This window comes from Abramis brama, assembly GCF_963993115.1.
Source record: "Abramis brama genome assembly, chromosome: 17".
In the NCBI taxonomy this organism is placed as follows: Eukaryota; Metazoa; Chordata; class Actinopteri; order Cypriniformes; family Leuciscidae; genus Abramis; species Abramis brama.
Window position 1 is genome coordinate 17,364,657 of NC_139979.1, and position 26,266 is coordinate 17,390,922.

General features: G+C 40.3%; 4 protein-coding genes across 5 annotated transcripts; 1 reads left to right on the forward strand and 3 right to left on the reverse strand.

Moving 5' to 3' along the window:
• Positions 1 to 363: 363 nt before the first annotated feature.
• On the reverse strand, positions 364 to 2,386 carry LOC311067470 (uncharacterized protein). The gene is made up of 4 exons (XM_084089354.1): positions 2,250 to 2,386; positions 2,091 to 2,147; positions 1,547 to 1,697; positions 364 to 1,445 (listed from the first exon to the last, which is right to left on the reverse strand). The coding sequence occupies exons 2-4, from the start codon at positions 2,128 to 2,130 to the stop codon at positions 1,067 to 1,069; spliced, it is 570 nt and encodes a 189-aa protein (XP_083945480.1). The 5' UTR covers positions 2,131 to 2,147; positions 2,250 to 2,386; the 3' UTR covers positions 364 to 1,066.
• Positions 2,387 to 3,317: 931 nt separating this feature from the next.
• Positions 3,318 to 4,793, reverse strand: LOC311067469 (uncharacterized protein; the record flags this gene model as incomplete). Of its 2 annotated transcripts, none has more annotated exons than XM_084089353.1 (4): positions 3,318 to 4,091; positions 4,184 to 4,334; positions 4,478 to 4,571; positions 4,641 to 4,793. In XM_084089353.1, 4 exons carry the CDS (start codon positions 4,791 to 4,793, stop codon positions 3,515 to 3,517), a joined length of 975 nt encoding a protein of 324 aa, XP_083945479.1. In that variant the 3' UTR covers positions 3,318 to 3,514. The 2 variants fall into 2 exon arrangements, with proteins under 2 accessions (XP_083945479.1, XP_083945478.1); XM_084089352.1 differs by having other exon boundaries at positions 4,478 to 4,533; positions 4,641 to 4,670.
• A 3,079-nt stretch (positions 4,794 to 7,872) lies between these two features.
• On the forward strand, positions 7,873 to 9,225 carry LOC311067467 (uncharacterized protein). Its single transcript, XM_084089349.1, has 3 exons — positions 7,873 to 7,924; positions 8,032 to 8,182; positions 8,275 to 9,225. Exons 1-3 carry the CDS (start codon positions 7,885 to 7,887, stop codon positions 8,849 to 8,851), a joined length of 768 nt encoding a protein of 255 aa, XP_083945475.1. The 5' UTR covers positions 7,873 to 7,884; the 3' UTR covers positions 8,852 to 9,225.
• Positions 9,226 to 18,229: 9,004 nt separating this feature from the next.
• On the reverse strand, positions 18,230 to 20,053 carry LOC311067464 (uncharacterized protein). The gene is made up of 4 exons (XM_084089345.1): positions 19,952 to 20,053; positions 19,750 to 19,804; positions 19,289 to 19,439; positions 18,230 to 19,194 (listed from the first exon to the last, which is right to left on the reverse strand). The coding sequence occupies exons 2-4, from the start codon at positions 19,787 to 19,789 to the stop codon at positions 18,618 to 18,620; spliced, it is 768 nt and encodes a 255-aa protein (XP_083945471.1). The 5' UTR covers positions 19,790 to 19,804; positions 19,952 to 20,053; the 3' UTR covers positions 18,230 to 18,617.
• Between the last annotated feature and the right edge of the window lie 6,213 nt (positions 20,054 to 26,266).

Below are 26,266 nucleotides of genomic sequence, written 5' to 3' on the forward strand. Positions count from 1 at the left end.
TTGTCACTTTATCATATAATTCATTTTCACCAAAGTTGATGAGAAGTAGGCAGGCCTACCTATAATCTAATCTGAATGAGAGATGAGTGGAATAATGCATTTTTCACCACTAGATAGCACTGCCACTACAGTGAAGCTATATGGGTTAGTTAACCCTTTATGAAGATTTTTATTTATTTCTAATTGTTTACATTAATAACGATTTCATCACTTCCTGCAAGGAGCAAAACATTTATCGTGTGCTAAGAGTACATCAGCATTTATTAAAAATCAAGCCTGAAGTGAAAAGTCAACCTCAAATGAAACAGTTGTAGAAGTTTTTTCACATTTATTTAAAATATTATATCATATATAAAATATTGCATTTTGAATAGTCAAAATGATTGAAGGATCACAAGAAATCACAATCATAAAATGCCACTGGTCTAAGGAGGGAAGGGAGGCTGAGCCTCTTCAAATATGTGATGTGATAAAATTAACTGTTGTTTTTAACCAGTCACTTATGATACATATTGTATTATAATACATAATGGTCTGATTTCACAGACAGGGTTTAGACTAAGCCAGGATTAGGCCTCAGTTCACTTGAAGCATTTAAGTAGCTTTTATAAATGTGCCTTATAAAAAACATAACTGATGTGCATCTTGAGACAAAACTATGGCACAGACATATTTTCAGATATGTCAGTGCAAGTTGCTTTTAGTTAAAATAGCTCAAACATGCATTTTAGTCTGGGACTAGAAGCCATGTCTGTGAAACCGGGGGAATGTATTTTATTAGAATAATTTTGCACGCATATTCAGTGCAAGATGACCACTAAGGTCCACAACACAGTCTAGCATAATCAACAGTGTAAGCAGTAAATTATTAAACTAATGTTTTTTTTATTGTTTTTTTTTTTTTATTGGACATGGCAATCTTCTACAAATCAGTGACAAATAATAAAATATGGCAGATTTTTTATTGTTTGTAATAATAAGGAAATATGCTAGAATCAATATAATAAATGAAATATATTTCAAAAATATGAAAACCCAAAAATAACGCTGCAGATTAAATCTGGGACTAAAGGTCTTCAGTTGATGCAGCAAAAGATTTTTTCATTTCCTGCAGGTTTTGGTCCACATTCTCCTTGATTTCAGCAATGTAGGGCTCCAGCTGAGCCTGCAGATCCTTCACGCTCTGCTCCAGGTTTCCTCTCAGCTCCTCACTCTTCTGGAGCAGAGTGGCCTTCAGGGTCTCAGGATCCTGGGATTCTGCATATGGAGTCATGGCTATCTTGAGCTCCTCCACTCTCTGCTGGATCTGGCTCTTGAGGTTGTCAGCATAGGGCTTCAGTTTGTCTCTCAGGGTGTTCAGGTCCTGGCCCAAACGCTCCCTCAACACTTCAGTCTCCTCTGTGATTTTGGTCATCATATCTTCAGATGGAAGAGTCTGTGTTAGTCTAGTGTGGGGATGTGGAGGGGAAATGTGTAATTTTATGTCTGCTAACAGAAAATATTTCTAATTATACTAAAAATAATATTGCTGGTATATATGACTTACTTGACTTCCTGTCCCAGCTGGGATGTCCTTATCATCTGTGAAGTTTCATCAGTAGTATGCACTGCTTGGGCAATATAGTTCCAGAATGAATTTATTAAGTGTTCCAGATGTGGATTTGGCTTCTCTTCATTAGATAAGTTGGCTTTGCAACCTGTTGTGGGAATTGAAAATATCAGATGATTCAAAAGTAATTTTGGAGGCAAACAAAAATATAAAATTTGTGCACAGAGGAGAGAAAGCCTTACAGGTTTGGAATAGCACATTTTTTAAACATATTTTCTTATAATTTAGCTTCTTCAAACAGTGTAGAAGTAGGATGTTCCTTCAAAACTATAGTCAAGCTTCTCACAAGCCTAGATCAAAAGTGTTTTAAGATCACAAGAAACAAATGTATTATGTATCCAAAATTTTGACGGGTAGAACATGATGTATTATGTTTAATACACTAGGAACATTAATGTAAGTTAAATGTATTTAACATCCTGTTTGGAACCTTTTTTTTCTTTTTCTTTAAGTACTTTATATCAAAGGTTATAAATCTAACCTGTAAAAACAGCCAATGCAAGAATCACAAGAGCCTTCATCGTTTTCAGGGCTTAGCCTGTAAAATAACACATTTTTCATTTAAACAATCTAATATAATGTAGAAATTTTGTATATAAAACAAATTTTAAACTGGTATATAGTAAATGTATCTTCTTACCTTTGTCAGTATGATTTAATTTACACTGTCCAGTGTGAATAGCAAATGTGGTGATGACTGTTTCATATCTGTATTTAAATAGTATTGGGAATGTATTTTAATCTCCAGTGGATGTTTTTATCTAGATACGTTGTGACTACACACTCTGTGTGACAAAATGTGCAGATCTGGACGTCCTTTGAAAGGACCAGGTCCAAGAGTTACTGCGTACACCTACGTCAGCACTGATAATGGAGTACAGACATTAACATAATATATGATCTGTCATTATTACAGCTAGAAGTGACTGGAAAAGGTACATTTTTGGAAAGTTCTCATCCTTATCTAATCTTTAATGTGTACAAGAAATCAGTTGAGATGACCTTTGTCTTTTCTGCATATCCATATATGTTATAGAGTTGCTTTATTTAAATAATCTTTTGTCACTAGTACAGACTTTTAGAATTTTTTATTAATCTGTCTGAGTATTATATATAGTGTCAAATGCCACACTTCTCATGGGTAGATAACAAGGCCATTTATAACTCCTGTTTTTTCTGGTGATTTTTTATGAAAAAAGTATGTCATATTAGCCTTCACTCTCAGAAAAAAAAGGTACAAAAGCTGTCACTGGGACAGTACCCTTCAAAAGGGTTCTAATATGTACCATTCAGGTACTAATATGTACACGTTTGGTACCAATATGTACCTTTGAGGGACTTATATGCACTCTTTAGGTACAAAGGTGTACGGGTACCGCCACAGTGACAGCTTTTGTACCTTTTTTTCTGAGAGTGTTGTGCATTTTCTGAAGGCTACTTAAGTAGATGAAAAAAAATAATATTTTGAATGATAATTCAGCTATGCGTATCTACATTACTGGACATAATATTTAGAAACATTGTTAATAAATGGCTGGTGTTTTATTGTTGATAAATAAGACAAATGATACACTTAGCATTTATAAATTTGCCAGAAGCAACACATTTTCTGTCAGAGGTAACAAAGAGTTGCTAAACTGAAATAAATACACAATAGTTTTTACAGAAAGAGAAAAACATTTCTGCATCTATGTAGATGGATGGTTAAGATGTAAACAACAGGATTTTAGCAAAAAAATCACTTATCCTATATATTAGTGTTTGGCCTATCAACTGTAAGACATCTTGTTGATGCCTAATAGTATGATTTAGGTCATGGTTATGGGAGATATGTGGGGTTTTGGAGTCACAATTCTCATAGAAGGAAAAACAGTTCTGCTGGTGACAAAGAAGTCTTTGAAGCATCTAATTTCTCTTGATGAAGGATTCGTACAGGGAGGTGAGCTGGTCCTTCAGGTCCTGTGCGTAGGGGTCCAGCTTTTCCTTCAGGTCTTCAGAGTAGGGTGTAAGACTCTGCTGGACCATCTGGGCTCTCTCTCTAATCTGGGCCTGAAGATCCTCAGCCAGAGGGGTCACAGTCTTCTGGAACTCCTGCAGACGCTGGTCAACCTTCTCCTTGATTTCATCAGTGTAGGGCTCCAGCTGAGCCTGCAGATCCTTCACGCTCTGCTCCAGTTTTCCTCTCAGCTCTTCACTCTTCTGGAGCAGTGTGGCCTTCAGGGTCTCAGAATCCAGGGATTCTGCATATGGAGTCATGGCTGTCCTGAGCTCCTCCACTCTCTGCTGGATCTGGCTCTTGAGGTTGTCAGCATAGGGCTCCAGCTGGTCTCTCACAGTGATCAAGTCCTGGCCCAAACGCTCCCTCAACACTTCAGTCTCTTTGGTGATTCTGGTCATCAGCTCTTCAGCCAGAGGATCCATCTGTTTCTTGAGGGTGACAGCATATTCACTGGCCATATCGGCACTCTGGGTCAGTCTAGCACTGTTAAATGGAGAAGGACATTTGAGTTTCATATCAGGGCATAAGAAATAGTCTAAATAACAGTGTCCTGCAGGTAAATATTCTTGACTTACTTGACGTCCTGTCCCAGTTGGGAAGACCTGATCATCTTGACGGTTTCCTCTGCAGTTTGTGTTGCCTTTGAAACATAGCTCCAGAATGCATCAGTCAGCTGCTCCAGCTGTGGCTTGGGCTCATCAGCAGAGAATAGGTTGGCCTGGCAGCCTGTTGATGGAGCATTTCAGTTTGATCACATGGTATTGCTAATAGATTCTGTAAATTTATTTAAGCCTTAAAGCCTTTATAGCCTTTATATATATTTAAGCCTTAAAACATTTTCATATAGTAATTTTCTCCGAATTTCTCACCTGTAAACACAGCAAGTGTAAGAACCACAAGAACCTTCATGATGTTCAGTTTTAGTCTATAAGTTAAAAAAACACACACTTTTAATGAATGTCTCTAAATGAATGTACATAAATGTAAATAGTGCTCTATTTTGAATTTACAAAAAAGTGTGAAAGTTCTTACCTGTGTCAGTGTGTTTTGATTGACGTCCTGTCTGAAGAACAAGTGTGAAGGTTGCTGTTTCACATCTGTATTTATATAGCATAGGGAGGTGATTGCCATAGTGGAAACCCAAAGTCCAGTGCGTAGTGCCTTGCTGTCATTATTCCACATCATAATGCCCTGACTGTACCTTCAACCATCACAAACTTTCAGATTCAGAAAGCTGTAGGCACAAAATTAAATGAAAGAACAGAAAGCTGTTTAATTATTCAATAACAATATTTGACTGGTTAAACTACAGGAAAATAATTTGTCACTTTATCATATAATTAATTTTCACCAAAGTTGATGAGAAGTAGGCAGGCCTACCTATAATCTAATTTGAATGAGAGATGAGTGGAATAATGCATTTCTCACCACTAGATAGCACTGCCACTACAGTGAAGCTATATGGGTTAGTTAACCCTTCATGAATATTTTTATTTATTTCTAATTGTTTAGATTAATAACGATCTCATCACTTCCTGCAATGAGCAAAACATTTATCATGTGCTAAGAGTACATCAGCATTTATTAAAAATCAAGCCTGAAGTGAAAAGTCAACCTCAACTGGACAGTTATAGAAGTTTTTTCACATTTATTTAAAATATTATATCATATGTAAAATACTGCATTTTGAATAGTCAAAATGATTGAAGGATCACAATAAATCCCAATCATAAAATGCCACTGGTCTAAGGAGGCAAGGGAGGCTGAGTCTCTTCAAATATGTGATGTGATAAAATTAACTGTTGTTTTTAACCAGTCACTTATTATACACATTAGCCGCGTTTCCACTGTCGGGCCAGTGCGAGCCAGGGCTTTAAATGGGCCGTGCCGGGCTAATAGCCTCGGACTAGCACCGGGCCTGCGTTTCCACTGTCGGGCCAGAAGCTCCACAGCGCTTCACTAAACACGCCTGTAACACTCCTATCTGGAACAACGTCACACTAACAAATACTAACTTTCACCAACAAATGGAAGTTTCATCAGAAAACTAATAAGAAAGAAATCCCTAGAAACAATAGGTTACTGTCGTAACCCCGGTTCTCTCCCGGTTCTCGAGTGGAGAGATCCACCTATGGGAAGGGCATCCGTACCTGACCTCTGCAGAAGCATCCAATTGCACCAAGTCTGGCTAGACAGACAGAAGCGTGCAGCCAATGCCAGGTAAGGCCCCGCCCCCTTACCTAGGGGTATATAACGCCTGCAAGCGCTGCTATTCTCCAGTAAGTATATTCGCTTCTTGTGCGTCGAGTGGGGCAAAGCTGGTGGATCTCTCCACTCAATGTTTCAGAGAACCGGGGTTACGACAGTAACCTATTGTTCTCTTTCATCATCTCGTGTTTGAGATCCACCTATGGGAGAGACATGGACAGCTCCCCGATTGCCCAATACACTCACAGTGAGGTTCTGAAAGCCAGAGAAGGACGGTCACCCCAGGGAGGCGGTGCCTGACATGTCCCATAATCATGAACCTACAATCCTGACGCACACACATGACTGCTGTGCACATGCAGGACATGAAACATGTATGCAGCACACACCCGATAATAACCCCAGCAACACCAATGTGCATATAAATACACTCAGAAAAGGAATGGAAATGCATGCTTGGTGACAGGAATGTGCATGGCCTGCCGGCCCATTCACTCCTTATTCGTTACTTGCAATGGGGTTGCACAGAAGGGCTAAGAAGACCCCACCCCTAAAACCGAATGTGCTACCGAGATTCTGGTGACATCCAGACGGTAGTAATGCACAAAGGTATGAGGAGAAGCCCAACTGGCAGCGGAGCAGATGTCCTGCAGTGACACTCCCCTAAACAAAGCCCAAGAGGCGGCTATGTCCCTCGTGGAATGAGCTCTGATGTCCCCTGGGGGCTGCACACCCTTTGATTCATAAGCCAAAGCTATAGCATTCACAAGCCAATGTGAGAGGTGTTGCTTAGATATGGGATTCCCTCTATGAGGGGGCGCCCATGAAATAAAGAGCTGGTCGCTCTTCCGGAAAACACTGGGCCTGGTCATATATGTCTGTAAAGCATGGACGGGACACAGAGCATTCAGCCTCTCGTCCTCCGGGGAGGAAAAAGGTGGAGGGTGAAAAGCGGACAGCTCCAACACCTCCGAAGTGAACGCAGAGAAGCACTTCGGCATGAAGGCCGGATTAGGCTTAAGGCAAACCTTATCTCCACTGAGAGAGAATTTAGTGCACGAGGGATGAACCGGGAGTGCATGTAGCTCACTGACACCTTTAGCTGATGCCAAGGCCAAGAGCAAAGCTGTCTTGAAAGACAGCAGCTTCAGGGAAATACTTCCCAGAGGCTCAAAAGGATATTGAGACTCTAGCACCATGGAGAGGTCCCACTCAGGAACAGTTCTCCTGACGACTGGCAAAGAGCGACGGGCACCCTTCATAAATCTGCGGATTAGAGGATGCTGCCCGACTGTTGAGCCCTCAAAACCCACATGACAGGCTGAAATCGCAGCCAAGTAGACCTTAAAAGCAAATATATTCCTTTGCTTTGAACTTTGAGCATTGTAACTTTGCAGATGTTGTTTATGCTCAAACAGCAACATTACACACTAACTAAAGTTAGAAAAGTGAAATCATAATCAACCACCCCTTTAAATAATTGATTTTTTTCTGGATAACTCAGTTTAGGCATTAAGATTTTAATTAAATTAATGTTTCCATTATGTATAATTTTCTTGTTTGTTTTAGGAAGTAGGGGAATTCTAGTAAAACTTCCCTTTAATGACATCTGTGTAATGTTAAGTGCTAAGCCATAGAAATATTTTATGTATTTTCATTTTGGCCCAATTAAAACTTCCTCAAAAAATGTATTACTGCTTTTAAAGACAAAGTTCCACTGTTACCATTATCTGTTCTGAATCTGAAAGTCTGCGGTGGTTGAAGGTACAGTCAGGGCATTATGATGTGGAGTAATGACAGCAAGGCACTACCCACTGGACTTTGGGTTTCCACAATGGCAATCACCTCCCTATGATATATAAATACAGATGTGAAACAGCAACCTTCACACTTGTTCTTCAGACAGGACAGCATCAATTAAAACACACTGAAACAGGTAAGAACGTTCACACTTTTTTGTAAATTCAAAATAGAGCACTATTTACATTTATGCAAAAGACAGAGACATTCATTAAAAATGTTAAATTATTATTTTATTTTTTTTACTTTTAGACTAAAACTGAACATCATGAAGGTTCTTGTGGTTCTTGCACTTGCTGTATTTACAGGTGAGAAATTCGGAGAAAATTACTATATGAAAATGTTTTAAGGCTTGATAAATTTACAGAATCTATTAACAATACCATGTGATCAAACTGAAATGCTCCATCAACAGGCTGCCAGGCCAACCTATTCTCTGCTGATGAGCCCAAGCCACAGCTGGAGCAGCTGACTGATGCATTCTGGAGCTATGTTTCAAAGGCAACACAAACCGCAGAGGAAACCGTTAAGATGATCAGGTCTTCCCAACTGGGACAGGACGTCAAGTAAGTCAAGAATATTTACCTGCAGGACACTGTTATTTAGACTATTTCTTATGCCCTGATATGAAACTCAAATGTCCTTCTCCATTTAACAGTGCTAGACTGACCCAGAGTGCCGATATGGCCAGTGAATATGCCGTCACCCTCAAGAAACAGATGGACCCTCTGGCTGAAGAGCTGATGACCAGAATCACCAAGGAGACTGAAGTGTTGAGGGAGCGTTTGGGCCAGGACCTGATCACTGTGAGAGACCAGCTGGAGCCCTATGCTGACAACCTCAAGAGCCAGATCCAGCAGAGAGTGGAGGAGCTCAGGACAGCCATGACTCCATATGCAGAATCCCTGGATTCTGAGACCCTGAAGGCCACTCTGCTCCAGAAGAGTGAGGAGCTGAGAGGAAACCTGGAGCAGAGCGTGAAAGAGCTGCAGGCTCAGCTGGAGCCCTACACTGCTGAAATCAAGGAGAAGGTTGACCAGCGTCTGCAGGAGTTCCAGAAGACCGTGACCCCTCTGGCTGAGGATCTTCAGGCCCAGATTAGAGAGAGAGCCCAGATGGTCCAGCAGAGTCTCACACCCTACTCTGAAGACCTGAAGGAAAAGCTGGACCCCTACGCACAGGACCTGAAGGACCAGCTCACCTCCCTGTATGAGTCCTTCATCAAGAGAAATTAGATGCTTCAAAGACTTCTTCCTTTGTCACCAAAATAACTGTTTTTCCTGCCATGAGAATTGTGACTCCAAAATCCCACATATCTCCCATAACCATGACCTAAATCATTAGGCATCAACAAGATGTCTTACAGTTGATGGGCCAAACACTAATATATAGGATAAGTGATTTTTTTTTTTACTGAAATCCTGTTGTTTACATCTTAACCATTAATCTATATAGATGCAGAAATTGTGCTCTCTTTCTGTAAAAACTATTGTGTATTTATTTCAGTTTAACAACTCTTTGACAGAAAATGTGTTGCTTTTGGCAAATTTATAAATGCTAAGTGTATCATTTGTCTTATTTATCAACAATAAAACACCTGCCATTTATTAACAATGTTTCAGAATATTATGTCCAGTAACGTAGATCAGCATAGCTGAATTATCATTCAAAATATTATTATTTTTTCATCTAATTAAAGGTTGTATCAGGGATTTCAGGCCCCCCCCAAAAAAATTATCACATTCATCTAATCTTTCCTAACGATCCGCTAGCTGCCTGCCCCATAAGCATGCCGTCAAAAAACTGTGTCTCTGTAGGCAGCCTAGGCTCTGAGACCTGCACACAAAAACAACTGGTTTCACCAACCACTCAAAACCAAAACAAATAGTGTTCCAACCAATCACCGACAGGGGGAGGGTGTTGTGAGGTTTTGAGCCAGCTTCTTCTTCAGCTCTGACTTCGCGTGCAGCCGTGCACGAGCACCAAACCTCACAACACCCTCCCCCTGTCGGTGATTTGACGGCATGCTTATGGGGCGGGCAGCTAGCGGATTGTTAGGAAAGATTAGATGAATATGATACATTTTTTGGGGCCTGAAATCACTGATACAACCTTTAAGTAGCACTCAGAGAATGCACAAGGCTAACATGTCCAATTCAGAAAAAGAAAAAAAACATGAGTTTAATAATTCACTGCTTACACTGAAAATATGTCTGTGCCATAGTTTTGTCTCAAGATGCACATCAGTTATGTTTTTTTATAAGGAACAGAGGCAGAGTTTACCTGAGTCTGGAGACGCCAGCGCCGGATGATTCTGTCAGCATTAAAGACTTAAGTAATAATTTAACTCACTTTCATGTTTGAATGCCTTCTGTTTGTGATCCGATGTGGCTTCTGATCACCGTATAAGGTAGAAATATTTATACGCGATTCAAAAGTCTATGCACGCTAACCATTAACTTACCATAATAAACATAGTAGCCTAAATACGCTTGAAGATACGCATAGTAAAAAAAACATAGTGAACGCTTGAAGAAATCAGACAAATCATAATGGCTATCACAATCATGTTTTTATTTTATCTGTCAGTAGCCTACATCTCATCTCTTTATACCAGACTATAAAATAAAGCAACTTTTTTTTCTGGAGCTTCCTCTGTTTCTCTGACTGGAAATATAACTGTAACGTTAGCCTACTGGGACTCGAGAGAGTGCTAAAGCTCCTCAGGTTGTATTTTTGGTGGCATATATTTGTAGAAATGATCATTCTTTCTAAATGTGATGTAAATATGTCCTGTAACTACCAAATAAACAGAAACAGATGCGACTGAATAAGTAAGTGTTGTCCTCTTTCTTTTGTGAAATAGACCTAATGGTAATTTATTTCTGTGTGACTAATGTACAATTTTGATATAAATTAATTCATTAATATCAATGTATCACTTTTCATTGTAAACCTGTGGTAAAACATAGATGATTGGATTTTAATTATTTAATTAATTATTATTATTAAGTAAACAACAAAAATGCCAGCAAACGGTCGCTTATGTTTGTTTTGCGATCACGCTGTTCTCTTTCATCATCTCGTGTTCGAGATCCACCTATGGGAAGGGCATCCGTACCTGACCTCTGCAGAAGCATCCAATTGCACCAAGTCTGGCTAGACAGACAGAAGCGTGCAGCCAATGCCATATAACGCATACAAGCGCTGCTATTCTCCAGTTGACATTCGCTTCTCGCGATCTCTGCACTGACACAGTTCGGTTGGATTACGCTGCTCACTTGCGTGTCTTCAGGAGGACATATCGCCTGATCAGCCTCCGCCAGACGTGACAGTTGTCTTTTCAGCCTTTTCTGCTGTGTTCTGAATTCGGAGCCACCCGCACTCTCTCGCTCATCGTTACTAAGGACCTTCACCCGTTCTGCGTGGTCTTCTTGGGCCTCAAACACACTCAAGAAGCCTTGGAAAACCCAGAAAATTGCAGTCATTGCCTTATGCTGCCCAAGAAGCATTTACGACGCCGTCTTAAAGTTGCAGTGACCCAGTGCTCCGAGCTCGACCTTTCTGACTCGGATGGGGGACACGGTGACAACGACACGCTACCAGGGGTCTCCCGGGGCTGACCAGCCCAATCCCGCATTCCCCGAAGAAGACATCTTCGCGGGCAACCTCACGCTTGTCGACGAACCGGCTGGTTCCAGCGATGAGGATGACGCGGCCCTTCTTGGGGTTTCAGAGGACGAGGAGGCCATCCCGCCTTCTGGCGTTCCCCAGGCTAGCGCCCACGTGGCCTTGCCTCAGTCCATCCTCCGCTCGCCTCAACATTGAGTGGCCGGCTCCACAGAGCGCCACCGACCAGGAGAGGGATATTTATGACGGGAAAGTGTTGGGACCCCCTCCCGGTCCGAGGAAACAACTCTTCCCCGTCCTTCCAGCATGCGCGAAGCACATAAGGCACAATCGGAGCGACCCGCTCGACTTCAAACACGGTATCACGGGCCTTGAGGTGAAGGATATGGCAGTTCATGGTATGGGTGGCCCCCCGCTATCGAGCCTTCCATCGCCTTAACCCCGCTCAGGGCGGGCTGCTCGCTCCCCCTAAGCCAGTCTTGCCCAACAAGATGGACCGTTTTTCTGCCTTAGTTCACCAGGCCGCATATACTGTAAGTCCTCGGCCTTGGCTGTCAGGGCCCTGAACGTTTTTTTCACTCCTCTGGTAGGCCGTCCAAGCCTGCGGGCGCTCTATGGTGCTTTCTGTGGTGGGAGAGCACACGCTCTGGCTTAACCTGTCAGGCCTTCCTGACAGTGAGAAGCGGCGCATCGTGGGTGCGTCGGTGAAGCCCGTCCGGGCTCTCTTTGGTCCCGCCGTCGCATTGATGCAACAACGGTGTGACGACAAAAAGGAGGAGGATGAAGCCTTCATGTTATGCCTTCCGCCTGCGCGTTTGCCTAACCCACCTGCCATGGGACGAATTTTCCATCAGGGCAAGGAAAGGACCCGCAACAAACCCCCCCCACGGCAGAATAACCCACCGCCTGCTAAGCACTGGGGAAAATCGACTCCCACCGCAGCCGCAGCTGGAAGACCATCTAACCCTACCCCCACCAACTCGAAACGCAAGCGGCCTGCCTGATGTTCGGCCGATGGTGGCATTGAGTCCCTGTTCATGGGCCACGAACCCATCGTACTCTCTTCTTGTCCCAGAACCCCTGTCCAAAAGACGCAGAGTCTCCCGCGGATGGGTCGGTTCCCCTCCTCTCGAGGCTGCCCAGCCCATATGTTTAATGGACGTTGTGTGTCCCCCCCCCCCCCCCCCCCCCCAAGTTCAGGGGGTCTGTTGTGAGGAAAAGTACAAAAGCAGTGTCACCGCACACACTCGGCCCCAGTGTTTCCCCAACACAAAACACACACAAAACAAAAAAACACATTAAAACAAACAAATCAAATGAATTCGTTACGGATTCAGAATTCACAGAATTCATCTCCCTGCAGAGAGAGAAAATCTTTCTGAACCCCTGCATGTCGCCCCTAGTTCGTCCACTAGAGAGCGCCATTGCATCACAAATAAATCAGCTGGGCTTACACAGCTCCGCTGCAGCTTGGGTGGGAACACTCGCAAGTCACGAATGGGCTTGGCAAACTGTTTCGGTTCCCAAGTGGGTGATGCGTACAATAATGCAGGGTTACAGACTGCAGTTTGCAATGAAACCCCCACATTTCAACGGCGTTCTTTCTTCACACACGGAAGAGAACGCCTCACACATTCTGAAAGAGGAAATATCCTCCCTCCTAAACAAGGGAGCAATTCAGGTGGTGCCCCCCAATCTGATGAATCAGGGATTTTATTCTCGTTATTTCCTGGTCCCAAAGAAGGACGGCTCTCTCCGCCCTATCTTGGACCTTCGTGTGTTGAACAAACATTTGAGGAAATACAATTTCAGAATGCTAACTCATGGCTCGGTGCCATAAAACAGAACGACTGGTTCACATCGGTCGACCCGAAAGATGCTTTCTTCCATATAAGCATTTATCCACCACACAGGAAGTTTCTTCGTTTCGCCTACCAGGGCACATGTTACGAATTCAAAGTCCTGCCGTTTGGGCTCAGTCTAAGCCCTCTGTGTTTCTGTCTGTGTGCGGAGGCGGGCTTAGCACCCATGAGAATGTCAGGTCTGAGGATTCTGACATAGACGATTGGCTCATTATAGCCGAATCGAAGGAGAAAATGTTGCAGGTCACCTGCTCACGCACATCACATCTCTCGGGTTCAGAGTGAATGTGAGCAAGAGCAATTTTACACCCAGTCAGAATGTCATTTTCCTGGGCTTGGAGTTGAACTCAGTCTTCATGCGAGCGTGTCTCTCTCAAGAACGTGTCTCTGCTCTGTCGCAGTTCAGAGAGGGGGCGAAAGTACAATATCACACATGCCTCAGGCTGCAGGGTCTTATGGCTTCATCCATCCAGGTTGTGCCGCTGGGACTCCTGAGAATGAAAGCGTTCATGAAATGGGTTTTGTCACTACATTTCAGCCTGACGCGCGATCTTTGCCGCTCTGTAATAGTGACGCGCCTGCTCGGCAGCCTTGCACCACTGGAAGAGCACAGACTTTTACACACAGGGAACCCCTCTTGGGACGGTTATGATGCGGAAAGTTGTGACGACAGATGCGTCCTTAAAGAAATAGTTTTTTAAGACTACAACAAACGGCTGGTAGAGACTACACAACATTTCTCCCAGGTTAGTGACATCACCAACCCTAGAATTTACATAAACCCCGTCCCCGGGAACACAAATGATAGATTATCATGACAGAATATGCTAATCAATGACTAGAAGATACTACAAATAAACTACATAAATTCATCAACTAACCATTCAGAAATGTCCTGTTGTAATCTACATGTTGTCACTTCTTCTTGAGTCTCTCCAGCATTGTCTGACTCCGGTTTGAACATAAAAGGCTAAAAGTTTTTGAAATTTTCAGTGTGTGTCTGTGTGAGGTAATCGGAGCTGCTAACACAAAAACATACACAGGAGCTCTTGAAGCTCCGCCCTCTGTGACAGGAGCAGCAACTCATTTGCATTTAAAGGGACAGACACAAAAACTGTGCGTTTTTGCTCACCCTCAAAAAGTGACAATTTTAACATGCTATTTAAAAATATCTGTGGGGTATTTTGAGCTAAAACTTCACATACACACTCTTGGGACATCAGAAACTTTTACATCTTGTGAAAAGGGCATTATACCACCCCTTCATTTAAGGTCCATATTAGGTACTAAAACCAGACAGAGCCCCAAATTTGAACACTTGAACTAATAAAACAACAAATAATAAAGACGTTCTGCACACCCTGATAAGATCTGACAAATCACCCAAAGCCTCTTGATTCTGTGTCTGCTGGTATTAAGTATTTTTATTCTTGTCATTTAGCTTTAAATTCTAGGAGTTAACTTTATTTAACTTTATTAAGTAATACATACATTGTTTCAAAGGATATAGACTCCACATAAACTGATTCTGTATTCTCCTTGAATCTTTTAACTCAAAAGTTAAAAGTGTAAATGGTGATATTGCTCCTGTGAAAGTCAGGAAGAAGAGTGGCAGACAAAAAGCACCTTTTTGAGAAACTCAACAGCAGTGCAAAATATGAAAAGACAATGCAGAAAAGCAGAGCGCATGTGGCGGAAGACAAAACTTGTAGTTCATTATTACATCTACAAAGACAGCCTTCATGCTTTCAATATGGAACTAGGCAAAACTAGACAGACTTTCTTCTCGAATATTATAAACAGCAACTTAAACAACACACACACTCTTTTTGCTACCGTAGAGAGACTGACAACCCCCCCAAGTCACATTCCCATGAATTTTTCTCAGACAGCAAATGCAGTGAGTTTGCTTCCTTCTTCTCTGAGAAAATCAATAATATCAGAAAGGTGATCAGCACATCCTTGAGTTGTGCTGGGTCAGACAGATCAGACCACCTGAGAAAGTAGTTACTATGTCTGATTTAAAAGAAATTAGTGGTAAAATTTTGGAAGAAACCGTACAGCACCTTAAAACATCAACCTGCGCCCTTGACGCATTTCCCACATCTTTTTTCAAAAGTATGTTAAACTGTTTAGAAGCAGATCTCCTAGAAGTGGTAAACTCCTCACTTCTCGCTGAGAGTTTTCCAAACTCCCTGAAAACTGCAGTTGTCAAGCCCCTCCTGAAAAAGAGCAATCTGGATAAGACCATATTAAGCAACTATAGACCAATCTCAAATCTTCCTTTCATAGGCAAGATCATTGAAAAAGTTGTCTTCAATCAGCTGAACAAATTCTTAAGCTCGAATAGATACTTTGACAATTTTCAAACTGGTTTCCGACCGCATCACAGCACACAGACAGCCCTCATTAAGATAATAAACGATATCCGCTTGAATACTGATACAGGCAAATTATCAGTGCTGGTACTACTCGACCTCAGTGCTGCATTTGACACTGTCGATCATAACATACTTAACATACATGCTTTCTGGGATAGTCCTAAAATGGTTCAGGTCATACTTAGGAGGGAGAGGTTATTATGTGAGTATAGGAGACCATAAGTCTGAGTGGACATCCATGACATGCAGAGTCCCTCAAGGCTCAATTCTTACGCCACTCCTGTTCAAACTGTATATGTTCCCACTGAGCCAAATAATGAGAAAGAACCAAACTGCTTACCACAGCTATGCAGACGACACACAGCTCTACTTAGCCCTATCGCCTAACGATTACAGCCCTATTGACTCCCTGTGCCAATGCATTGATGAAGTAAACATTTGGATGTGCCAAAACTTTCTTCAGTCAAACAAAGACAAAACTGAAGTCATTGCGTTTGGAAACAAAGATGAAGTTCTCAAGGTGAATGCATACCTTCACTCTAGGGGTCAAACAACTAAATCAAGTCAAGAATCTTGGTGTGTCACTAGAGTCAGACCTTAGTTTCAGTAGTCATGTCAAAGCAATAACTAAATCAGCATACTATCATCTGAAAAATATTGCAAGCATTAGATGCTTTGTTTCCAGTCAAGACTTAGAGAAACTTGTGCATGCTTTCGTCACCAGCAGGGTGGATTATTGTATTAGACTCCTCACTGGCCTTCCCAAAAAGACTACAGTATAAGACAATTTCAGCTCATACAGAACGCTGCTGCCAGGATTCTGAGCAGAACCAGAAAATATGGACATATCACACCAATCCTCAGGTCTTTACACTGGCTCCCAGTTAGATTTAGGATTGATTTTAAAGTATTATTACTGGTATATAAATCATTCAATGGCCTAGGACCTCAATACATTGCAGATATGCTCACTGAATATAAACCCAACAGATCATTAGGATCACATCAGCTAGAAATGCCAAGGGTTCACTCTAAGCATGGTGAGTCCGCTTTTAGCTATTATGCCAGCCGCAGCTGGAACCAGCTTCCAGAAGAGATCAGACGTGCTCCTACAGTAGTCACATTCAAATCCAGACTCAAAACACATCTGTTTAGCTATGCATTTACTGAATGAGCACTGTGCCACTGTTCGTCTGACTATTTATACTGTATTTTATTTTATTTTTTATTCTAAACTGTTTTAATTATTCTTATTTCTTTTGATTATTTTAATTTCTTCTATGTAAAGCACTTTGAATTACCATTGTGTATGAAATGTGCTATAAATAAACTTGCCTTGCCTTGCCTTGTATCACATGGAACTGTCATAATCCCAAATCCAGGGATAAAAGAACAGAAAGCTGTTTAATTATTCAATAACAATATTTGGCTGGTTAAACTACAGGAAAATAATTTGTCACTTTATCATATAATTCATTTTCACCAAAGTTGATGAGAAGTAGGCCCACCTATAATCTGAATGAGAGATGAGTGGAATAATGCATTTCTCACCACTAGATAGCACTGCCACACAGTGAAGCTATATGGGTTAGTTAACCCTTTATGAAGATTTTTTTATATATATATATATATATATAATTGTTTACATTAATAACGATCTCATCACTTCTTGCAAGGAGCAAAACATTTATCGTGTGCTAAGAGTACATCAGCATTTATTAAAAATCAAGCCTGAAGTGAAAAAACCCTCAAATGAAACAGTTGTAGAAAAAAAATCACATTTATTTAAATTATTATATAATATTTAAAATATTGCATTTTGAATAGTCAAAATTATTGAAGGATCACAAGAAATCCCACGCAAAAAAATGCCACTGGTCCAAAGAGGCAAGGGAGGCTGAGCCTCTTCAAATATGTGATGTGATAAAATTAACAGGTTTTTTTTAATCAGTCACTTATACGTTTTGTATTATAATACATAATGGTCTGGTTTCACAGACAGGGTTTAGACTAAGCCAGGATTAGGCCTCAGTTCATTTGAAGCATTTAAGTATCTTTTATACACGTGCCTTATAAAAAACATAACTGTGCATCTTGAGACAAAACTATGGCACAGACATATTTTCAGATATGTCAGCGCAAGTTGCTTTCAGTTAAAATAGCTCAAACATGCATTTTAGTCTGGGACTAGACTTAAGCCATGTCTGTGAAACCAGGGGAATGTATTTGATTAAAATAATTTTGCACGCTCATTCAGTGCAAGATGACCACTAAGGTCCACAACACATAGTCCAGCATAATCAACAGTGTAAGCAGTGATTTTTTTTTTTTTTTTTTTTAATTGGACATGGCAATCTTCTACATATCAGGAAAAGGTCCAAAAAAAAATTAAAGTTCTCAACCTTATCTAATCTTTATTATGTGTTACAAGAAATCAGTTGAGATGACCTTTATCATTTCTGCATGTCCATATATGTTATAGAGTTGCTTTATTTAAATAATCTTTCGTCACTCTTACAGACTTTTAGAAATATTGTATTAATCTGTCTGAGTATTATATATAGTGTCAAATGCCACTATTCTCATGGGTAGATAACGAGGCCATTTATAACTCCATGTTTTGTTAATAAAATCACCATATTAGCCTTGTGCATTTTCTTAATTAGATGAAAAAATGCAATATTTTGAATGATAATTCAGCTATTCTGATCTACGTTACTGGACATAATATTCAGAAACATTGTTAATAAATGGCAGGTGTTTTATTGTTGATAAATAAGACAAATGATACACTTGGCATTTATAAATTTGCAAGAAGCAACACATTTTCTGTCAGAGGTATTAAAGAGTTGCTAAACTGAAATAAATACACAATAGTTTTTACAGAAAGAGAGCAACATTTCCGCATCTATATAGATGAATGGTTAAGATGTAAACAACAGGATTTTAGTAAAAAATCAATTATCCTATATATTAGTGTTTGGCCCATCAACTGTAAGACATCTTGTTGATGCCTAATAGTATGATTTAGGTCATGGTTATGGGAGATATGTGGGGTTTTGGAGTCACAATTCTCATGGAAGGAAAAACAGTTCTGTTGGTGACAGAGGAAGAAGTCTTTGAAGCATCTAATTTCTCTTGATGAAGGATTCGTACAGGGAGGTGAGCTGGTCCTTCAGGTCCTGTGCGTAGGGGTCCAGCTTTTCCTTCAGGTCTTCAGCGTAGGGTGTAAGACTCTGCTGGACCATCTGGGCTCTCTCTCTAATCTGGGCCTGAAGATCCTCAGCCAGAGGGGTCACGGTCTTCTGGAACTCCTGCAGACGCTGGTCAACCTTCTCCTTGATTTCAGCAGTGTAGGGCTCCAGCTGAGCCTGCAGATCCTTCACGCTCTGCTCCAGTTTTCCTCTCAGCTCCTCACTCTTCTGGAGCAGTGTGGCCTTCAGGGTCTCAGAATCCAGGGATTCTGCATATGGAGTCATGGCTGTCCTGAGCTCCTCCACTCTCTGCTGGATCTGGCTCTTGAGGTTGTCAGCATAGGGCTCCAGCTGGTCTCTCACAGTGATCAGGTCCTGACCCAAACGCTCCCTCAACACTTCAGTCTCTTTGGTGATTCTGGTCATCAGCTCTTCAGCCAGAGGATCCATCTGTTTCTTGAGGGTGACGGCATATTCACTGGCCATATCGGCACTCTGGGTCAGTCTAGTACTGAGATGTGAAAAGTTGAAATGTGTATTTATGTTAATGCAGTTCAAGATTTTAGTATTTCAAACATAAACTGAGACCTATGGACATTACTTACTTGACTTCCTGACCCAGTTGAGATTCTCTGATCATTTTCAGGGTGTCCTCTGCGGTGCGTGTGGCCTGGGCAACATAACTCCAGAATGCATCAGTCAGCTGCTCCAGCTGTGGCTTGGGCTCATCAGCATAAAACAGGTTGGCTTGGCAACCTGGGGGAAAAAAATACAATTAATTATAAGTCCACCAGACCATCTACTCAAACAGCTAAATATCGCAGTATATGTACTTGTTCCTGTCTGTATTTGTCTGTGTAATTAATTTCTGTTTTATTGTTTCCCCCATTATTTTGGAACATTTTTATTGCTTTTTTGGTATGGTATTTCAACATGAAATTAAAGACTAAAATTCAATGGAAGTTTTGAATTCTTGACAAAGGCTTTATCTAATATTACAAAATGTGTTGATAAAAAGGTAAGGCGTTTCAGCTTCTTGGTCACAAAAGACAACAACATGATTTACCTGTGAATGCCACAAGGGCAAGAATCAGATACAGTTTCATCTTCACAGTTGTTTGCTAAAAAGGAGTAAACAAATAAATGTTATTTACATTTGCATGTTTAAAACATTTCATGTTTTTTTGCACAATGTATTTTACTGACACAAAAATACTATTTGTAATAGTATTTTAGTAATTTATTATAACATGTTAATCTTTAATTACCTTCAAGTCCCCCAGCAAAATGCTTAGTCCAGTAACCTTCTGTGAGTCCAGACAGTCTTAGGCTTTATATATATGTGTGTGTGTCTGTGTGCGCGCACAGTTAAATAATCTACAGAAAAAATCAAAGTCCAGCATCTAGTGCCATGCTGTCAGTGTCACTCCCCCCACAGCCTGCTGTCACATGATGTTGTGCTTTGAACCTACTGATAATGAATCTACAAATGAATCGCCTTAGACAACCTTTTTTTTTTTTTTTTTTTTTTTTTACCTTTCTCTTGACTCTAGACAGATCCATGGTGTATTCAATGGATATTTAATTCAATCTCTGTTGTAAGCTTTGAATAATGAGATCTACATTTTTGAATTTACAGTTTATTTGTCATTATAATTCACTGATTATCAATGATTTATTAACCTTTATTTAGTTTAATATCACAAATAAATAAGCATACTTTTATAAGCAAATGGGTAGAAAATGCTGTTTCTCTTAATTTTTATTTCATATTTTTAATTAAGCACTATAAAGTTATGACCTTTGTGCCTCCACAGTATTTAGTTCAGATTAGAATGTAAACTTTCAACTGAGAGGCAGTTGTCTTATATGTGTGGCCTCATCACCTTTTTGTTTGTTTGTTTTTTGTCTTTTATATCATAAAACATGTTTTTTGATTTTTTTTTTTTTAAATTCCAATTTACTTTTACTAGACTATAAAATTAAGATTATATAAAATATAAAAATTAAGAATAAGAATACATTTTGTCATGATACATTCTGTAGAAAATGTATGACTTGAAAGAGTGCTTTTAAAATGTTTCTAATCAATGGAGACTGCTTATGCAAGCTGTTGCAAGTCTCAAGTCAAGTCACCTTCATTTACATAGCGCTTTTACAAAACAGATTTTTTCAAAGCAGCTTTACAGTGATAATAGAAGATTAATGCGGCTGTACAGCAGCTCTAGAAGAAAGTCTTTATCCAAGTTTTGGATTTATTCATTTCTGTTGTCATTTTCTCAAGCCATGTGATATGTTTATGTGACAATCACCAAAAATAATAATTTATTATTGTGATTTTGATTTTTTTTTAACATTTTGTCATTTTTGAGGTTTGAAAGCCTCAGCACACATCCATTGAAATTACATGAAAAGGTGTGACCATTATTCACAATTTCTCATTTTTGTGTTCCACACACGAAAGAAAGTCATATCTTATTCTGATTCTGATTATAGTAGAGGTTTGGAATGACCAGAGGGTAAATCATGGCAGAATTTTCATTTTGGGGTAAACTATGCCTTTAAGACAATAGTGTTTTTGAATTAAAAAAATAGCAACAGGAAACACTGGAGCATCAAATGGGGTAACGCTTGTTTTGGGTTACATATGCCATTTTTCTGATTCAGGTGAACTTTGTATTAACTCAAAAGTGACATAATGGATAGGTGATCAATAGGTCTGCTCAAGGACAATGGTGCTTTTGTTGAGTAGATTTTGTTGAAAACATTGCATGTGGATTTTGACCAAATGCTTTTTTGATACAGTAACACTAATAACTGTATTCCAAAGATTCTTTAAATTAGTACTTTAGAGACTTGAACTCCTCACATTCACTTAGATTGTATATTTTCAGTGTACATAATTTGATGTGATAATTTTTGTTGAGCTTTGATTTGCATGTAAAAGTTGTTGTTTTCACATAAATCAAGCTATAGAGTTTACACTAAGTGGCTCATTCAGCATTATTATACACGTTCTGTTAAACTCCAAACCAGACACACCGCTTTCGTCATCCAGCCAGCGTGGAGGGGCAGAGTCCGCTTACAACACTTTTACTGTATATCTGATTTCCTCCACACATAAAAAAAAAACATTTACTGTAGCCTTGGGAATTCAGAGCACACACACACACACACAAAAAAAATGCAACCTGTCTCACTCTTATGAGAATGTGCTATTTTTTGTAAACATAGTGTAAAACTATTTTCATGAGGTTTCATGTAGCCTATGTTTGATTGTCCACGAAGAACTAAAAAGTAAAACAACTTAATTTAAACCAGACTTTATTACAGTATGACCCACAAATGCATGCAAATAGAACACGTTACAAGGAATTGAAAGAAATGTTTACCTGCTTTACATGTTTTTGTCTGACAATATTGGGGGTAAGGTCAAAGATCTGATCTGAGTACCATTCATTTGTCAAATACACAAGCAGTTTGACTTAAACAATCTGTGTCTTGCACTGCCAAATGACTAGATGTCATCCACTCTTTTGTCTGAAGGAGACGTGCAGGCAAACTGGATGCATGGCAACGAGACACAGCGTCTCATTCCCCTTCTCAGGTAACCAGGGTTACATACGTAACGCTTACTTTCAAAGTGGAACTTCAACACTGCGTCGACAATGACGCTATGGGGAATGAATAGACACAATGCCATGCTGAGGGGATGCCTGCATCACTAAGTTGTGAGTATGCACAAACATAGTGGGACAATCATAAATTGACTCTACAGATTACTTTGGAGTCAGAGCGTGTCAATCCCCAGGGCGCAAATGCAGCACATTCCTTAGTGGAGCCACTCCACCAGACAAACTGCCTCTACTTGCTAGGTTCTCCAAGAACTGGAGGCTTTGCACAATACCCAGCCACATACAACCCTACTTCAAGATCTAACTATAGTTGTGGAGCGGACAAACAAAATGAAGGGAATTTTGATTACTTCACACAATTCCCTGCTCTACTCTAAAGGGTATCTTCAGAGTAGCTAAAAAAGGAGCATGCAAAGTGCTAAATCCGTATAGTAATTAGCCTTTCAGGTTACAACCTTCACTATTGCTGCTCATCCAGAGGAAGCCTAAAATCCTTGTTTCTACTCAGAAAAGGAGGTGAAATGAGAACAGGGCACAATGCAGTGTGCCCACTACCTCAACCAGACTCTAAAACCCACAGGGAACCGCAGGGGATCTTAGGTTCTTCTTCAAGATTCCAATATGGCCACTAAGGCACTTACCATAAGGCCTGTTAAAGATAGCGCTTTTTACAATATTAAGTGATCGATAACAAGGAGGGATGCCCACGGGCTAAGTTCCTGTACTTATTAGTACTGTCAAACCCAGGCCTGTCACAGGTCATAGATCCATGTGTTCATTTTGCGTATCTGTCTGGGCTGAGTTTCCCTTAGCGCGCTATGAAGACTCTAAAGGTACTAATTTTTAAAACAAATTTTTGTCATACTGTACTGTATTTGTTTCTATGTAGGCTATATATGTCTGTCTTCACATTCTATCCATGGACATGTACTCATATATAAATACACTATCTCTACAACTCATACTTTTCTAAATACTGGGGGTGTAATGGTTCAAATTACTCACGGTTCGTTTTTAATCATGGTTTTATGGTCACGGTTTAGGGTTAGGAAAATAAATACAATAGAACAAAGATACAAATAAAATAAACAGTGCTTTTCAGGTTATTTAGGTATCTAACAGTAGAATTCAGGTCCAGAATTTGAAGAAAGTAATCAAATGTTCACTGTATAAATTAAATAAAAATGTATCAATATTAAAGTTACATAAAGCTATTCAGTCAAGAGCAGTGATTTCCTCCTTGTCTTTTGTTGTTTGATTAACATTAAAAACAAAGAAAGTAGGAATGTTAGGCTGCTGTCACTTTAAGAAAAAAAACGCACCGATCCAAATAACTGATAAACATGCATTGTCATTCTCTACTGCTATTCGTTAAGTAATAACCTACTTGGGGTGTGACAAGATCTCGTGCCACGAGATCTCGCGAGATTAAAACTTGACAAGATTTCTCGTCGTGGTGAAAAGTTGTATTGTGAAATCAGCATGATGGAGTGTGAGGGTAAAATTAGTATTGAAGATCCCACCTCCACTTTTAAATCATTTGTGTGGAAACAGTTTGGTTTTCCAGATAAAAGAAACGGCGAAAGAGTAACAGACAAGACACAAACAATATGTAAACATTGAAAGAAAAGAGTGCCGTACACCTCGGCTAACACGAGCACTATGCAAAGACACACGCAGAACAACCACAGCTATCTGCTAAAACCAGACACGCCAGCTGTGAAGAGAACACTGAAAGGGCAAACAATGCTAAATGCCTTTGCATCTCAACTTCCACCGTCAAGTGCAAGAGCCACGTCAATAACGAGAGACATCAGCTATATGATGCCAGGATACAAAATGCTGATGAGTACCTCTGTTCTTTTAACAGTACCTGTCTGAACATCTTAAATGATGCTGCATAAAGTCAACTGGTTCATTCACTCATTTCGATCGATAATCATAATAAACTCCTATGTCAGTAAACAGTCTCTGTGTGTGTGTGAGTGCATTTATTAACTCAAGTCCATGTTAAATGTGCAGTCAATCCGTGACCGTCACACACACACCATGGTTTTATTTAAAGGTTTCTCTTTTAAGTTGATGGTCTCATGGCCTTGTAGGCCTCCCCAACCCGATCTCACGGCAATTCGTACGAACTTTATGAAGTGGCTAATTCATATTTTAAGTGGCATATTTTACGAGTTGCCCAATTCATATGAATTTGTACGAATGACCTACACCTGACCCCACCCCTAAACCTACCCATCACATGGGTTTAGACAAATCATACGAATTCGTACGAATTAGCCACCTTTTACTCACTCGGTCGTGAGACAGCGTTGGTCGTGAGATAGCGTTGGACTCCCTGCGCTTTGGAGACTCTGAAAACCAGTTCTAAGTCTCTCGTACCAAGTACTCCACACTATGGGGGATGGTGTCATTGGAAACATGACTTACAGCAAGCTGCAGAGTGTGGCACACACACAATACTTTTTAAACTGATCAAAAAATCTATATGGTTTAATATGAAAAATTCTCATACAGTATTATACACGTTTGGTATCATTTGAAATGTCTCAGTGCGACTGGTACAAAGGTCTCATTCCCACAGAAGTAAACCAAAAAAGAAATAAGGTGTGGAGAGTTTAGAGATATCTTGTTAACTGCTGTGGTTGTGCCCCCATGTAAATCAACTCCTGTCCTCAGTAAGTCTGGGATGGTGATTGATGCAAATTCCCACTGTGAACTCAAGAGGTTTCTGCCTTGGTCTGAGTATATAGGGAGATGCTAAAGAAGGCTCAGGGCGATTCTGTAATTCAGATCAGCCCATAATGTTGAAGGATCTCAAAGACTTCAGCATTATGTATTTTTCTAAATGTCGGGTTTAACCTACATCTCTCACTCTTTATCTCTGAGCATTTGATGTTATTGTATTGATTATCTCTGAACTGATTATGAAATTGGCATGATACATTTACCTGACATAATAAATTGTTACATTTGATTTATTCTGACTGACTCTGAAATTGTTTTCCCAAGTAGAGACGGATTTGTATGTTACCGCAAGTTTTGCGTCAGATTGGTGACGACTAAAATTTGGCATTAATTCAAGTGTACTTAGTTTGCAAAGACAAGAAGTGAAGTTCCGTTTGAATGTCTCCTGCACTTGTCAATTCAATCCACGACTTTCCCGAACTAAGTTTGTTTGCTGACTAGCGGTGGTGGCAGAGTGATCTGAAACGTTTAACATGAACTTGACGTCACATCCGCAGACAGCGCACGAAAAATCCGACCCGACAGAAAATAGGAAAAATAGGATACAGGCTTATAGGTGCACCCACTGTGAGCTGACAAGGTGTCAGTATGCTCATCAGGAGATGTTTGAGTCATAAACGGTCAAATAAAAAGGCTATTGTTACGTTTATTTTGGGGAAAAAGTTGCATATAGCCTCTTTAAGACGGGCCTTGACATGTGCTGGTTTAAGCAGGGGAACCTTCCGTGCCATGCATGATTTCAAACCATGACGTCTTAGTGTATTACCAACAGTAACCTTGGAAACGGCGGTCCCAGCTCTTTTCAGGTCATTGACCAGCTCCTCCCATGTAGTTCTGGGCTGATTTCTCACCTTTCTTAGGATCATTGAGACCCCACGAGGTGAGATCTTGCATGGAGCCCCAGTCCGAGGGAGATTGACAGTCATGTTTAGCTTCTTCCATTTTCTAATGATTGCTCCAGCAGTGGACCTTTTTTCACCAAGCTGCTTGGCAATTTCCCCGTAGCCCTTTCCAGCCTTGTGGAGGTGTACAATTTTGTCTCTAGTGTCTTTGGACAGCTCTTTGGTCTTGGCCATGTTAGTAGTTGGATTCTTACTGATTGTATGGGGTGGACAGGTGTATTTATGCAGCTAACGACCTCAAACAGGTGCATCTAATTTAGGATAATAAATGGAGTGGAGGTGGACATTT